We start from the raw sequence: 13,254 nt of genomic DNA, 5'->3' as shown, positions 1-13,254 counted from the left end.
CTTATTAAATGTGTGTTAAGTTATTTTACTCTTGTAGGGAATACTCTCATAAGAAGTGAAATTTTATTTTGAATTTGTATATTCTGGGCCTAGTTGTAACACTGATGTGATGATGGGGACTTGTGGACATTATTATTACAGAATTTTCTCTATGCTGTCACATTGTAGCTGACCATCCTTTGAGGTTGAAAATCATTCACTATGTAAAGCTATTTTAAAATGACAAAAAATGGATTAAAATATGATAAGTACGTGCAAAAATAAAAATGGTAAGACAGCATTAAGACAGCATTGTTAACTCAAAATGGATATGGAAGGAATAATAAAAAAGAAAACAATGGAATTTCCTGTTGTTCCTGAGGCCAGACTGGGAAACAGCTGACAACCAGCAAAGGGAGAGGAAGAGCAGTGAACAAAGCCCAAAGACAGAAAGACTGTAGCAGTTTTTTTTTTTCAAATCCAACAGCTAAAAAGCTAAACATGGGTAAGGGAGCAGTTTTAATTCATTTTATCTGTTTTTCTCAACTTTTTCAATGCAGCCCCGGGACAGGAAGTTCAAAGAGCCACTCAGATTGGGGAGTGTACATGAAGCACAGGAGGATTATCCTTGGGAGTTCTGATCCAGAAATACAGGTTTGGGGCAACTTTCAAACCATTTTGCTTCCTCACACTCCGAAAGAAACTATATAAAATATTTAAGGGTGCAAATGTATCAAAATAATCACATTATATTAGAAATGTAAGTTATCTCAACACATAGTTGTGATTTATTCTGGATTGTTTTTTCAGACATCTAAAGTACTGGACTAAATTATGGATTTGATGTAATGTATAGTGATTTGTGAATGGTACTTTTCTCTAATAGCACTATCTAAAATAAAGTATAGATTGAAACAGGCAAATGTTGTGTACTGGGGGCTTGTAATTGTTCGCTGTGTAGTTGCATTCATTTGAAGTTCAGGTTCAGCTCTCTAGTCTAACTTTGGCTGTCCATGACACACAGGGACAAGAGGTTGTACAAGAGGGACGTGATAATGGGAATCAACCTGTGATTCCTCAACTTCTGTGAATGGTGCATGTCTTTGCATTTGAGATGTTTTATCATACAGATCCATCAGTCATTTGTGTTGTCGTAGAGTTACATCAATTCAGTTGATCATACAGCACATACTAGTTAAAGCTACTAGTTAAAGCTGTGTCAGTATGTGTGGGCTGAAAAAGAACAGGCATAGGTTCATTCCATGCTGAAATGTAAAGAAAAGAAACACAATGTTCTGGCTATTGAGCCTTCTTCAGGTGTCTGTATAGAAAGACACTGGAAAAAAGGGCTCCACAGTCAAAGCATTGTGCTTCTTTTCTTTACATTTCAGCATTGAATAAAACTATACCTGTTCAAATATATTATTGATGATATACAATATATGAAAATCTTTATTTATGCAAATTTTCTAGGTTAGGAGCTTTACAAATCTCTGGGTTTTACAGGTATTTGTCAGCTAGCTACAAAATAAAACCGGGAAAGACAAGTGGATGACTACTTATTAAGATAATAAGTTTCGTAAAGTAAGAAGATATAGAAGTAAAACCAACAACATCCCTTTACAGACAAGGGTCTAGCTAAAATACAAATTGCACCCAGCTTAATAATTCAATAATATAAATGGACATCAGACGATTTTTCTATGGCTTTTCCTTTCTGATCTGTAAAAGGAATGTTTGCTGTACATTTGTTGTCCTGCATCTGGGATCTATACCAGCTTAGCAGCTTGCAAAAAAGCTTGCTGTATGTTTTGTGTTTCACAAAGAAAACCTCCTTCAGCTGACTGTGAAAACATGACTTTATATATCATAATGCAGTCTGATGCTAATTTAGATGTCCTTTTGTAACTCATGTCAATTAATGTGTTAGTATAGTAACATGTTCCAAGATTTACTTTTAATGCTATAATATCATTGCCTTGACAGCCATCACCAGGACAAGCAAACTGAAAATAGATGGACAAATATATTATTTGTAAAATATAAATTAAGATTGGCTTTTTGTTAAAGTTATTTATTGATGAGTTCTGTGTTCAGACCATCCCTACTGTATTTGTAAGCAGTAGAAGCCCTATGTGCTTGTAACTGGGATTCAGTCTTGCTAACGTGGCTCTTCAGGGTGAAGACACAGAGCACCTGGAGACAGCTGAGGTTGTAGAACGGTATGAGAGAGAAGAACCAGAGGATAAAAGATTGAGCAGAACAGAAGAGACAGAAGAAAATTCAACTGTCCCAACCCAAGGCCTGGAACCTACCACTTCCGCCCCTGTGCTTGATGACACATATACCTATATCTGTAAGTCTTTCAAAAATTGTTAATAACAATATTATTTTCATGTCTTTACATCTGTAAATTTCTCAATCTGACACTCTAGTATGGTTAGCATTATTTCTTACAGGACATGTCTTGTACATGAAACCATAGTTTTCCGTAGTGAAGACAAATCTGTACTATTTGGATTTTGTGATTGTTTTGTTATGGCACGGCTGTGCACTGAACACACTAGCAGTGGTTTAACATGATGAACCCTGAGTGCTAAGGCTCAAGGAGTTTCGTAGCTTTCCGAAGGTGGCCAAAGGCAGAGGGATCGGCGCTTGTTGAAGGCAACTGAGGGCATAGTGAAGATAGGGCAGCAGGCTGTTGGAGTAGCTGTGGTCTGCGTAGGACACCACTGAGCAGGCATTTACATTCCAGGACACAGGCAGGATCTGGGATTCACAATCCTATTGGAGTTGCTAGTACGCCCAGTAGGATTTGTGCAGATAACTGTACTGCCACTGGTGGCTAAATGATGGAGTACTTCCTCCGTGGCGTTTCAGGAATAAATGAGGGACTGTGAAGACAGGATTGAATGGATGATTGGCTGAATGATTGGTAGGGGGAAGGGTGGACCAGCCAAGTCCTTAGAGCCACGGGACAACCGTGTTCACTTGTGGGAATGCCACTGTCTCCTGGGGAAATTGTGGGTTGTGAGCCATTGCCATCCCGGTTGTGACTTATTTTTGTTATAATTAATATTCAAATTTAAGATTCTTCCTTAGTAAGCATCAGTATCATTCCACTAAAAATTATTAACTAATTAGAATTCATTTCTTAATCTCTTATCTTGTACAGAGCACTGTTTCCTATAAACATATACATAGCAGTCATGTTTACGTGACTTGATCGTTCCTGTTTAATAATCATTTCAAGGTTTTTATCTTATTCAAGTATCCCCTATCCTGGTTCTTGTGGACCGTGTTTTCAGATTTTTAGTCAGTCTGGTCTTTAAAGGTTCTGAATAAGCTAATTGTTTGCTTAATTCAACCACTTTGACAGCTCGTCCTTATTCTTCGGGTGCTGCTGCTTTAAAGAGATTTAGAAAACCTTTGTACAGTATATACTGATGCAGTCACCAAGATTGTGCATCAAAACACATTGCCAGAGCAAAATGAGTTAGTGCTGCCGCTGTGTGATTTGTAACACTGCCCAGAGAATCTTTGCTGGCCAAAGAAGTTGAATAGGTGGCACTTGTGGTATGTTAGATGTAAGTGAAAACATTAGCTTAATTTGATCTTTTGTTCAATTTATTTAAATCCACTTAATATGAATTTATCATGTAACTAAAGGGAAGTTTTAGTTGCTAAAAATAAAAATAAGTTTCTGAACATCATTGAAGATATTGATTTATTAAGAAAAATAATAAAATAACCCTTGTGGTTTTTAATGTAACTCTATAACAGCAGCCATATCACCCTGAAACTCACAATTGGCAACCCACTGAAGCTAAGCAGGTGTGAGCCTAGTCATATCTGGATGGGAGACCTCCAGGTTGCTGATGGAGGTGGTGTTAATGGGGCCAGTAGGGGGTGCTCATAATGCCCTCGTATAGTGATGGGGACTATACTGTAAAAAGGCGCTGTCCTTCAAATGGGATGTAAAACTGAGGTTCTGACTTTCTGTGGTCATCAAAAATCACAGGGCATTTCTTGAAAAGAGTTTGGGTGTATCCCCAGCATCCTGGACAAATTTTCCATTGGCCTTTAACAGTCATGGCCTCCTAATAATCCCCATCTATAAATTGGCTTCATCACTCTCTTCTCCCCACAGATAGCTGGTAAGTGTTCTGTGTGCACTATGGCTGCTGTTGCATCATCCAGGTGAATGCTGCACGGTGGTGGTGGTGGAGGGGAGTCCCCGTTACCTGTAGAATGCTTCGAGTGGAGTGTCCAGAAAAGTGCTGTATAAGTGTAAGGAATTATTATTATAATCCTTGTTAAAGGATTCTTTGTTTCAGTGTCAGGTAGGAGGTTCAAAGTGGAGGAGGAAAAGTGAAAAAAAGAGGGATGTGATATCATTAGAAAGTGAGACAGGTCGTGTTGTAGTTGTAATGGAAGCTGGTTCAGGCTCCCGTGAAGCGCAGTTCAACACGCTATGCAGACGGTATAATCCGGAAGTAAGTGGAGAAGGACATCAGGGGAAGGAATAGCAGGATAGGACGGGTTGACAGACAGGGAGGTGTGATGATGGTGATCTGGTGCTCGGGGCCGGGATGGGGCAAACAGATCCAGAAAGTCCTAGGGGGAATCTGGGGCACAGTCCGAAGTCCAAAACCAGAGGATCCATCCAAGACAAACGCAGTTAAAATCCGTAACGGGATCCAGAACAGGGCCAGGGAATAATACGAAGGTAACGAGGCCAGACTCCGAGCCCCAGACTCAGATGGTCAATATGCTGTGATGAAGCCTATGCCGTCGGGTCACTCCTGGACCCGCTGGTAGGCCGGCTTCCGGGCGTCCATCTCCCAGTGCTGAGCCAGGAATAGCGAGAGCACCAGGCTTAGATAGTGAGACAAAACAGGAGGCAGGTTCATAAAATCAAATAAAATTTGAAATGGTCGGAGTGCCCTTAAGAGGAGGGATGCCGATCGTGACAGTAGTATGAGTTGAGTTGTGCTTTACTTAGCCAACATGTTCTGAAGCATGAATATGCATTTGCAGATTTACATAGTCTAAACTTGAAGAGCTGTTTTTCACTGAAGCAACCTAAACATGCTTTAACTTAAACATTATTTAACCAAGATTGATAGCTCTTTTGATAGCTCCAGCAGCACCCTGGTACCACAAGGAAAAAAAACTCCCATGTAGAACTTTTACATGCCGTTTAATTTTTTGCAGCTAGTGACAAGGACGATTGTTTTCTGAATTTCATCATTTATAGCGTAGTGTTTCACAAAGATGTGCTGATCTACCTTTGAATCATCCTGTTCTGCAGGTCCCGCTAAGGCCTTATTATTCCTAACTATGACATGGCATAACTAAGACAAAACACAAAAATTTACAATATCTTTGGATTTTGTGAGTGGCATTTATTGATTTTATATTTATAAAATAATTTAAATTTTTTAAAGAGAGCAGGAAGTGTATGCCTCTTAAAGCACAAAATATAGTTTTTAATTAGTCGTGTGAATCAAATACATTTACTGTACGCACAAACTACATTTTTGACTTCCCACACATGTAACATTACTGTTTACGACATCATACAGTTTCAAATAGATCGAGTTAAAATGAGTAAGGAAAGTTACAGAGAATTCCATAAAGTAATATCCACACATATCTTTTCAGCAAATATTACAGCCATTCTTGCAGACTGCCCCAATCTAGATTATTTACACTTAATATTAATATTTTCCTATGGCTGTAGCTACCAGTTCACTTTGCCTGCTAGGGCGGACTTTAAACCTGTTTAAACATTTTAGCCCATGGTATTTTAAATTGTAAGGACTGCTTCAGTTAATTGTGACAACATTGCTGTTAATATAAAGCTGACGTTCATAAGCAGTCCAAAATGGAATACATTTGTAATAAAATATTAGATTTTGCTTGTTTTATATTTCAGATGTAAAGAGCAAATTTTGAAAAAATATTTAGATTTTGTTAGAGGTATCAGTGTGAGCTATGGAAGAATATTTCTCTTCAATGTCTGAATTAAGTGGCATGTTTAATAGATAATTTTATGATACCAGATGTAGATATCAGATATATTCTAACTGACAAACCTCTCATTGGTCACTGTATTAAATGATGCTAATATGTTGAATAATTTCTTGTGTCTAACCAAAATCATTGGTTCTGAATGTATTGAAATCAATTACTTATCAACACATTCAGATTAGTTTGGAAGGAATGACCAACTGAAAGTAAGTATATATATTTTTAAGAAACCATATTTCTCTATATACTTCACAGCAGTGTTAGCATCTTCAGGTCTGATCTCATCCATTCTTTGAAATTAAAGGAGAACTGCAGTCCTAATTTTGCAGACCAGTAATTAAATCTCAGTAACAAAATAAATTAATTGATGTTATAGAAAAAAATGTCAAATGTTCAATTAAGTGCAAAATTGTGAACTTTGTGAAAGTACTGTAAGTCGCCATGTTGTCGCAAGCTCACATTTGGGTTCCCATGAAGTGTGACGTGATGCATCCCTTCCTGTTCAAAAGTCACTGTAATAACTAATGTGATGTAGGAGCCAATAAGTACAGGTTGCGCAACAGACATTTCATTACAGAAATGTTCCAATGTGATCTGCATGCACAGTTAACAAGCAAGTAGTATTTATCGGCAAAACCATATCCAAATCGAGAACAATATTTCTATTCGATTAAAAGAGATGTATTCACAATCCTGCTTCTTTTCAATAATATAAGAAGCAATGAGATAATATGGCTGCATCACATCTCCAGATTTTTTGTCGCCTTGTTCTGAATTCCATAATATGGCGCTTTGCATACCTGGAAATTGTATGTATTTTGTAAATTGGAGATTTTACAAGTTACTGTGTACTGTACATTTAACTTTTATTGTGGTTTGAAATGTACTCATCAATGCTCATTCTTTCTTACCCCAAAATCTAAATACAACATTGCAGTCCCCCTTTAAGCAAGGCTAGGCATGGTCATTATTGGGATGAGAGACCTTTAAGGTCACAAAAAGCTGTCAGTGGTGTGACACCCAAAGAAGGCTCCACAGCCGAAACATTGTGTTTACTTTCTTCTCTTTTCAGCATGGAATAAACCTATTACTTGTTCCTTTGCAGCCTACACATGCTGATGCTGCTACCCAAATGAACTACATTAATCAAATTATACAATTAATTTTAATTTACGGGCCATTTTAAAAACACTGATCTATAAAAAGAAAAAGACTTAAATTTGTTTAAGTTTAGATTTTAGCAATACATTATAAATTATCAATTATAAATCCACTAAGGCTGCACTGATTTTTACCCAACAAGAAGTGTGATTTGCTATGGCAGATTAAGATGGAAATGTTGCCAGTGTACAAAATATCTCACTCTTAGTTCCATTTTTGTTTTTTGGTTTGAATACATTTATACCTGGAATTCCATCTGAGTGTGATGTGTGTCTACTATTGTTTGACCTAATGTCTGAGTGACCTAATGATATTGGCCCAAGATAAAGATCTCTTTCATACAGTACATAAATTCCCCTTATGTGACTTTAACATCACAACTCATTTACCCTTTCCTTTGTGCTACTAGTGTCCAGATTGGCAGATGTTGATGCAGCAATGCACCGTCTTAATGTCGCCCAATACACTCTGGATGTGAAGACATCTCAGTTGATAGACAGGGTGTCTCGGTTGGCCTCGAAGGTGAGTGAGACTGAGGAGGCCATGGACATCATCTCACGGATCAACCAAGAAAACCGCAAGGAGATTGGACGACTGGAAGGTATAGAGAACTCCTGTGTTATATAAAAACCCATACAAATAAACTGTGATCAAACTGCAGACAGTAACAATACATTTCATGTACCAGGATATCTAATTTCACAACAGTATCAGATGTGCAGAGTGGCTGGTTTTATTGTCTGGATGATAAGGAATTCAGATGATTTTTCAGAAGGATTCACTGAATAAGAGAGCAAGGGGTAAATATATATGAGTAATAGTGATTAGAATTATGCAAAGAATCACTGTTTTATTTTCTCTTTTATTAATATTTGAAATTAAAGTTTTTACATGGGTTTTATTTAAAAAAATGATTTTATATGAAATTAAAAATAACAGGTACTCTAAAATGACAAGATGAATATGTTTAGAAACTGCTGTAAAGACTTCAGACAATAGAACAACATTTTAAATATTTAAAGAGAGAGGTTACAAATACTTACACATCATTGCATTTACCCTAGAATTCCATTATGTATGTTCTATCTTTTATTTCCATTCTTTACAGTCTGATAATGATGAGACAGGAAACTGAAGACTTCAGCACTACCTGTCAGAAATTTCAGGTTACACAATCACAATCTATGCTAGTGAAGTCAGACACATGGCATCTACAGTATATTTTGTAAAACCCTGCTAATTCCTCACTTATTCAGTCCAAGAAATCATCTTTCTTGTAACACACCAAAAATTCTGGTGCATCTTTTTGTCAAAGACCAGGAGATCAAGCCCATTTACTGTTTAAAACCAGAGCTGAGTAAACTGAATTTCATCAAAAGTGCAAATTACCTATACTGTACAGTAGGTCAGTATGAGCTGTAATATCATCCCCTCACTTCATGTTAGCATCATCATCACCTCACATTCCACTGTCTCTACAGGTTGCATGAAAGGCCGTCAGTTAGGGCATAAATGTTTCCTGGTTTTCCGCTCATACGAGACCTTCAGTGAAGCTGGGAAACGGTGCAAGGAGAGAGGTGGCAGGATGGCCATGCCCAGAGACAGGAAAGAACAGGAAGCACTGGGAGAGTACACTCGTGGGTTCTTTCATCCCGGGAACTGGCCTGTGTGGCTGGGGATCTCTGACCAGCGATCAGAGGGCCTATATCTCTTTGAGGATGGCTTGCGTGTCACCTTCTTCTTCTGGCGCAAGCACTTCCTCTCCAGCCAGCCAGATGGAGGCAAGCGGGAGAATTGTGTTGCTATGTCCTCTGATGATGGTGACTGGTGGGACAATGACTGTGAAAGACGCATGTACTTTGTCTGTGAGTTTGACATCTGATGTTCCTATAGATCTCTTTCTAGCACTTACATTTCCACATAGAAGCACTCAGAAACCACAACTGTTATGACTATGCACTATTAAATATAGTTTGGAAAAAAGAACACAATGCTTTCTTTGATTAAATTGGCCCAAAATGGTAGTATTTTTTAAATGATAATGATCTAAGGCGACCAAAAGTTTCTAAAAAAATTCTAATATAGCTGTTCAAAAACAGAACAGGTATAAAGCCTAGTTTTATTGTTCAATAACCATTATAGAGGGAAATACATCACATGTAAACTGCTACAATTTGAAAATATTCTGAGTATAATTATCAATATTTTTATTATAAAATAACCACATCTATCACCTTTTAACTTTCTGTGACATAACATTTCCATTATGGGATGCTCAGACAATGCTGTAGATCTGTAAAGCATGTCTTTAGTAATTAAACTCAGTTTCAACATCAGTCAGAGTAATTTTCAGATTGTCAGATGTAATGGGTATTTTATGAGGATGCATTGTTTATTATTATTAATGTATATTATAAAATATTTTGTATGTCAAAATCATTGTGCAACTTGTAGCAATCCACAAATACTATTTTAGTCATAAATGTGATCTTTATCAATGTGGACATACAGTATCAATGACAATTAAAGAAACTGTTCAAAGTTTTCATGTCTATTTTCATTGTGTATTTATAGATTACTGCTGTTATGGTTTGGACAGCCTCAAATTGTCAATAAATGATTATATGATTCTCAAGGATAACATACAATAAAATGGTTATTCACTGTTTTAAAACACATATTGCAGCTTTCAATATTTACAATATTTTATTTTCCTTTTGCAATTATTTCAACAAGGAAACAAAAAAGAGCACCCAGAGAAAACAGGAGTAGAGCATAAAAATATGAAGGACAGGAGTTGATCATCACAGTGTTTCCAGGCATTTTCTCACACAAATCCAGTAACCCATTACTACACCCTTGCAAATACCAAACGCACATTGAAGCCTACTACAGCCTTGACTTTACTCCGTAGTCTGGCTAGTCTGTAGCGTCAGTTTCAAATCCACATTGAAATGTGTGAACCTAATTTGTGAATGTAATACTTTTGTAGTTTAAGTACTGTAGGTAGAAGTAGTAGTTACTTCTGCCTATTACAGACCCACAGATGGACACAGCTCATGTACAGCTCATTTTACCCCACACATATTAAAATTCTCTGCCTTTTTCACAGTTCCACAGGCTCCAACAACTTTGCAGTGACGACATAAATTTCTAAAAACAAGCACTCAAACGAGCACTCTTTTTTCATCAACATAGGATACCCCACCCATGTTATTGACAGGGCCCTCTCCTGAGGCAAAAACAGCCCACGGATCATCAACTCAATTAGGAACTTCCAGTAATGCGTTAATGAAATAAATATAAGAAAATAAAAATGTTGGAATTGTCCCCATTTGTGTTTAATGAACTTTGAGAAGGATATTGTCTTGGAAGACCATTTCATTAGTTTGGTTAAATCCTTTCCAGTTTGATAAGATGAAATATGTATGAAGTATTCGGAGTGACTCCTAGCAGAGGAAGTGACATCCTGAGATGATAAGGTGCTCAACCCACCCCCCCCCCCCATCCCTCTATTACGAAGGTTAAGCTACGGAGCTTTTTGCAAGGGTGAACATGAGTAGGCAGGAGTGGATGCGAGAAAAGTACGCAAAAGGAAGACCGGGGTGAGAAACTTAAAGTATATACAGTACCTACAGTATGCAAGCAAAAGGGTGCAAGATTAAGATCTAAATTTCCTACTAAACGTCTAGTATAAACTCTAGATGTAAGTGCAGACTTGAGTGCAGTTCAGCTGTATCAAAAATGCATTTAAACAAAAAGTTAAGAATTGAATCAGATCTGGATCAGAGACAAAGCATAGCTGTGTCTAATAGCATTGATCTATTCTGAATGGTCCTGCTTTATCTGGAATAGGCCTGCTCTGAAATAAATCATTTTTCTTGTAGTTGATATACTGTACAAATTATTTTCCTTTTTTCATTTCTATCACATTAAGTAATTTATTACTATGTAAAATGGATTTATATTGAGCTAATGTTTCTCCTGGTTCATTACTTGTACTGTAATACTAAGATATATACATATAAGGAATGACTTGAAGGAGTTAAAAGAACTGGTTTTGCTTTTATCAAATGGAAAACAAGAGATGTACAGGACCAAGTACATACAGTAGTTGCCAAAGGTTCAATTCAAGTCAGGCTTTTGCTGCTACTACTTATGTCACACCTCATTCTAAGACATGCCCTGAGAAAAATAAAGGTTATATATTTATATTGAACCACATGTAGTTTGTATCAAAAATTATGTTTTTATGTCTATTTTTAGGTGCATTTTGAGGGATCCTATAAATCCTAGTACTCTAACACCCAGTAATAGGTAGGACTTTGAGAATGGAAAACCTACAGTATTTTGTTGCTAAGGTATCAATTTGAGGAAAATATACAGCATAGTGCTTTCATTTGCTATTGGTAAATATTGGTTGAAAAGAAAGCAGGTATAGTTCAGATATTTTTACAATATTAAACCATTGATACACATTCTCTGCCACTTGAAAAACTATACTCTAGCTCCTTAGCTGCTTGATTTCTAGTTTTGTCAAAATAGGAGGTTTTGCCAACACATGGAATATTCATTAATAGTTGTCATTTTCATAATAATCTCTTAACTATCCCCATTAAATTAATAAAATTAATTTTTTTCAAGCTCTCTGCAGCCAGAGAGCGCTCCTACTCTGTCCTGTCCCTAGTTTCCTGTGCTTTGCTGTCCTTCTGGTGTCTCTCTCTGGGGCTATATATTTCTGGGTCTCTCATTCACCTTTGCTCAGCATTGACATTCGGATGTCCTGAGACCCGCTTAGCACCAGGTCGCCCCACGTCTGGTGCCTGAGGGCATTGGTTTCTAAAGACTCCTGAACTGATGAGCCCGGGCTAATCCCCAGTTCCGCCGCTGTGCATATGGGTCCGCTCTCCTGTCTCTCCAGGGTTCATCCCTTCCGAAATCCATGATAATTTTCTTCATTAGGTTAGGGTTTTAAGCGGTCCACAAGTCAAAAACCATTCACTAAAGTATTAATTCTATTTGAAAGGGTCACTGGGATTTCAAATTAATCATCAAGATTCAAGTCTTTTTGGAGTTGTCACCAAACACATCCGCTTACTCCTGGTAAAGGTTTGTTATGCATCACTATGGTGACACTTTGAAAAGAGTGAAAGAGTTCTGTAGAAAGTAAAACAACTGTAAGAAGATCTCCAAGAAAATATTGTACAATAACGTCTTTGGCAGAAAACCTTGATTCATAAACCGGCTTCACTTCCAGGCAGTGTTTGCGTTTTATCATTAGATGATTTTCAAAACATTCAAAATCTTTTCTGTCTATTCAAAAATCAAAATATTTGAATAGTTTTTGAGAGATATTGGGAGAGGTGTATTGTTTAAATATCCAAATGATAGTGATTTTGTTTTTGGAAGTTCTTTTTGTTCTTTTTTTCTTAACCCATCTTTCTCAACAGCACTATACCCCCTGTAAAAATGCAAAAGTTCAGACTTTATACACACTTATATTAGTAATACCTGAGGTTTTGAGATGACTGGCAACTTTTTTTTTCTCTGATTATTCTTGTATGTTAATAAAAATGCAATATAAAACAAGTAAAACATTTCAAAACACCAACAATAAAAACAAACAGAAAAGGGAGCTCACAAATTAAAAAGGAACAGAAAACTAATTGAATATGTTGTAAAGAACATTACCCATATCATTTTGTGAGAATAATAAATAATGTGACGTATGGGTACCTCAGGAACTACCAAGCAAAATAAGATACATTTTTCAGAGATTGTTTCAGTTTAATGTTGATCTGTTGTTCATCATTTGCATGATGGCTTTCATCACCACAAGTGTTGGTAAACCAAACATCTCTCTTACAGGGTGTTGTAGGATAAAAATATCTGTTACCTTTACCTTTCCTTAAAAACAAAAGACTGGTTCATGTTCAACTATTGCTTATGAAGAAGACTTGAGTCTTCCCCCCTTTATTAGATCTCAAAGGGGATGTGAAAGAAACATTGATAATAATTTATACCTGCAAGAAGCTTTTTTACCTTGTCTGTCCACCCCCTTTTCTTCAAGTCAGTAGT

The 13,254-nt window shown here is 36.9% G+C and overlaps 1 protein-coding gene across 1 annotated transcript; it reads left to right on the top strand.

Moving 5' to 3' along the window:
- Positions 1 to 384: 384 nt before the first annotated feature.
- On the top strand, positions 385 to 9,720 carry clec11a (C-type lectin domain containing 11A). Its single transcript, XM_015344366.2, has 4 exons — positions 385 to 633; positions 2,158 to 2,335; positions 7,586 to 7,777; positions 8,658 to 9,720. Exons 1-4 carry the CDS (start codon positions 481 to 483, stop codon positions 9,056 to 9,058), a joined length of 924 nt encoding a protein of 307 aa, XP_015199852.1. The 5' UTR covers positions 385 to 480; the 3' UTR covers positions 9,059 to 9,720.
- The last annotated feature ends 3,534 nt before the right edge of the window (positions 9,721 to 13,254 follow it).

This window comes from Lepisosteus oculatus, chromosome 2 (assembly GCF_040954835.1).
Source record: "Lepisosteus oculatus isolate fLepOcu1 chromosome 2, fLepOcu1.hap2, whole genome shotgun sequence".
NCBI lineage: Eukaryota > Metazoa > Chordata > Actinopteri > Semionotiformes > Lepisosteidae > Lepisosteus > Lepisosteus oculatus.
Note: the sequence above shows the minus strand (reverse complement) of the source record. Positions and strands in the feature narration are given on the sequence as shown.

What these genes read in the sequence shown, in the direction of transcription:
- clec11a (XM_015344366.2), top strand. Translation starts at nt 481, where the DNA reads ATGGGTAAGGGAGCAGTTTTAATTCATTTTATCTGTTTTTCTCAACTT. An exon ending in TGACACATATACCTATATCT is followed by an intron (nt 2,336 to 7,585) that starts GTAAGTCTTTCA and finishes TTGTGCTACTAG; the next exon opens with TGTCCAGATTGGCAGATGTT. An exon ending in GGAGATTGGACGACTGGAAG is followed by an intron (nt 7,778 to 8,657) that starts GTATAGAGAACT and finishes CTGTCTCTACAG; the next exon opens with GTTGCATGAAAGGCCGTCAG.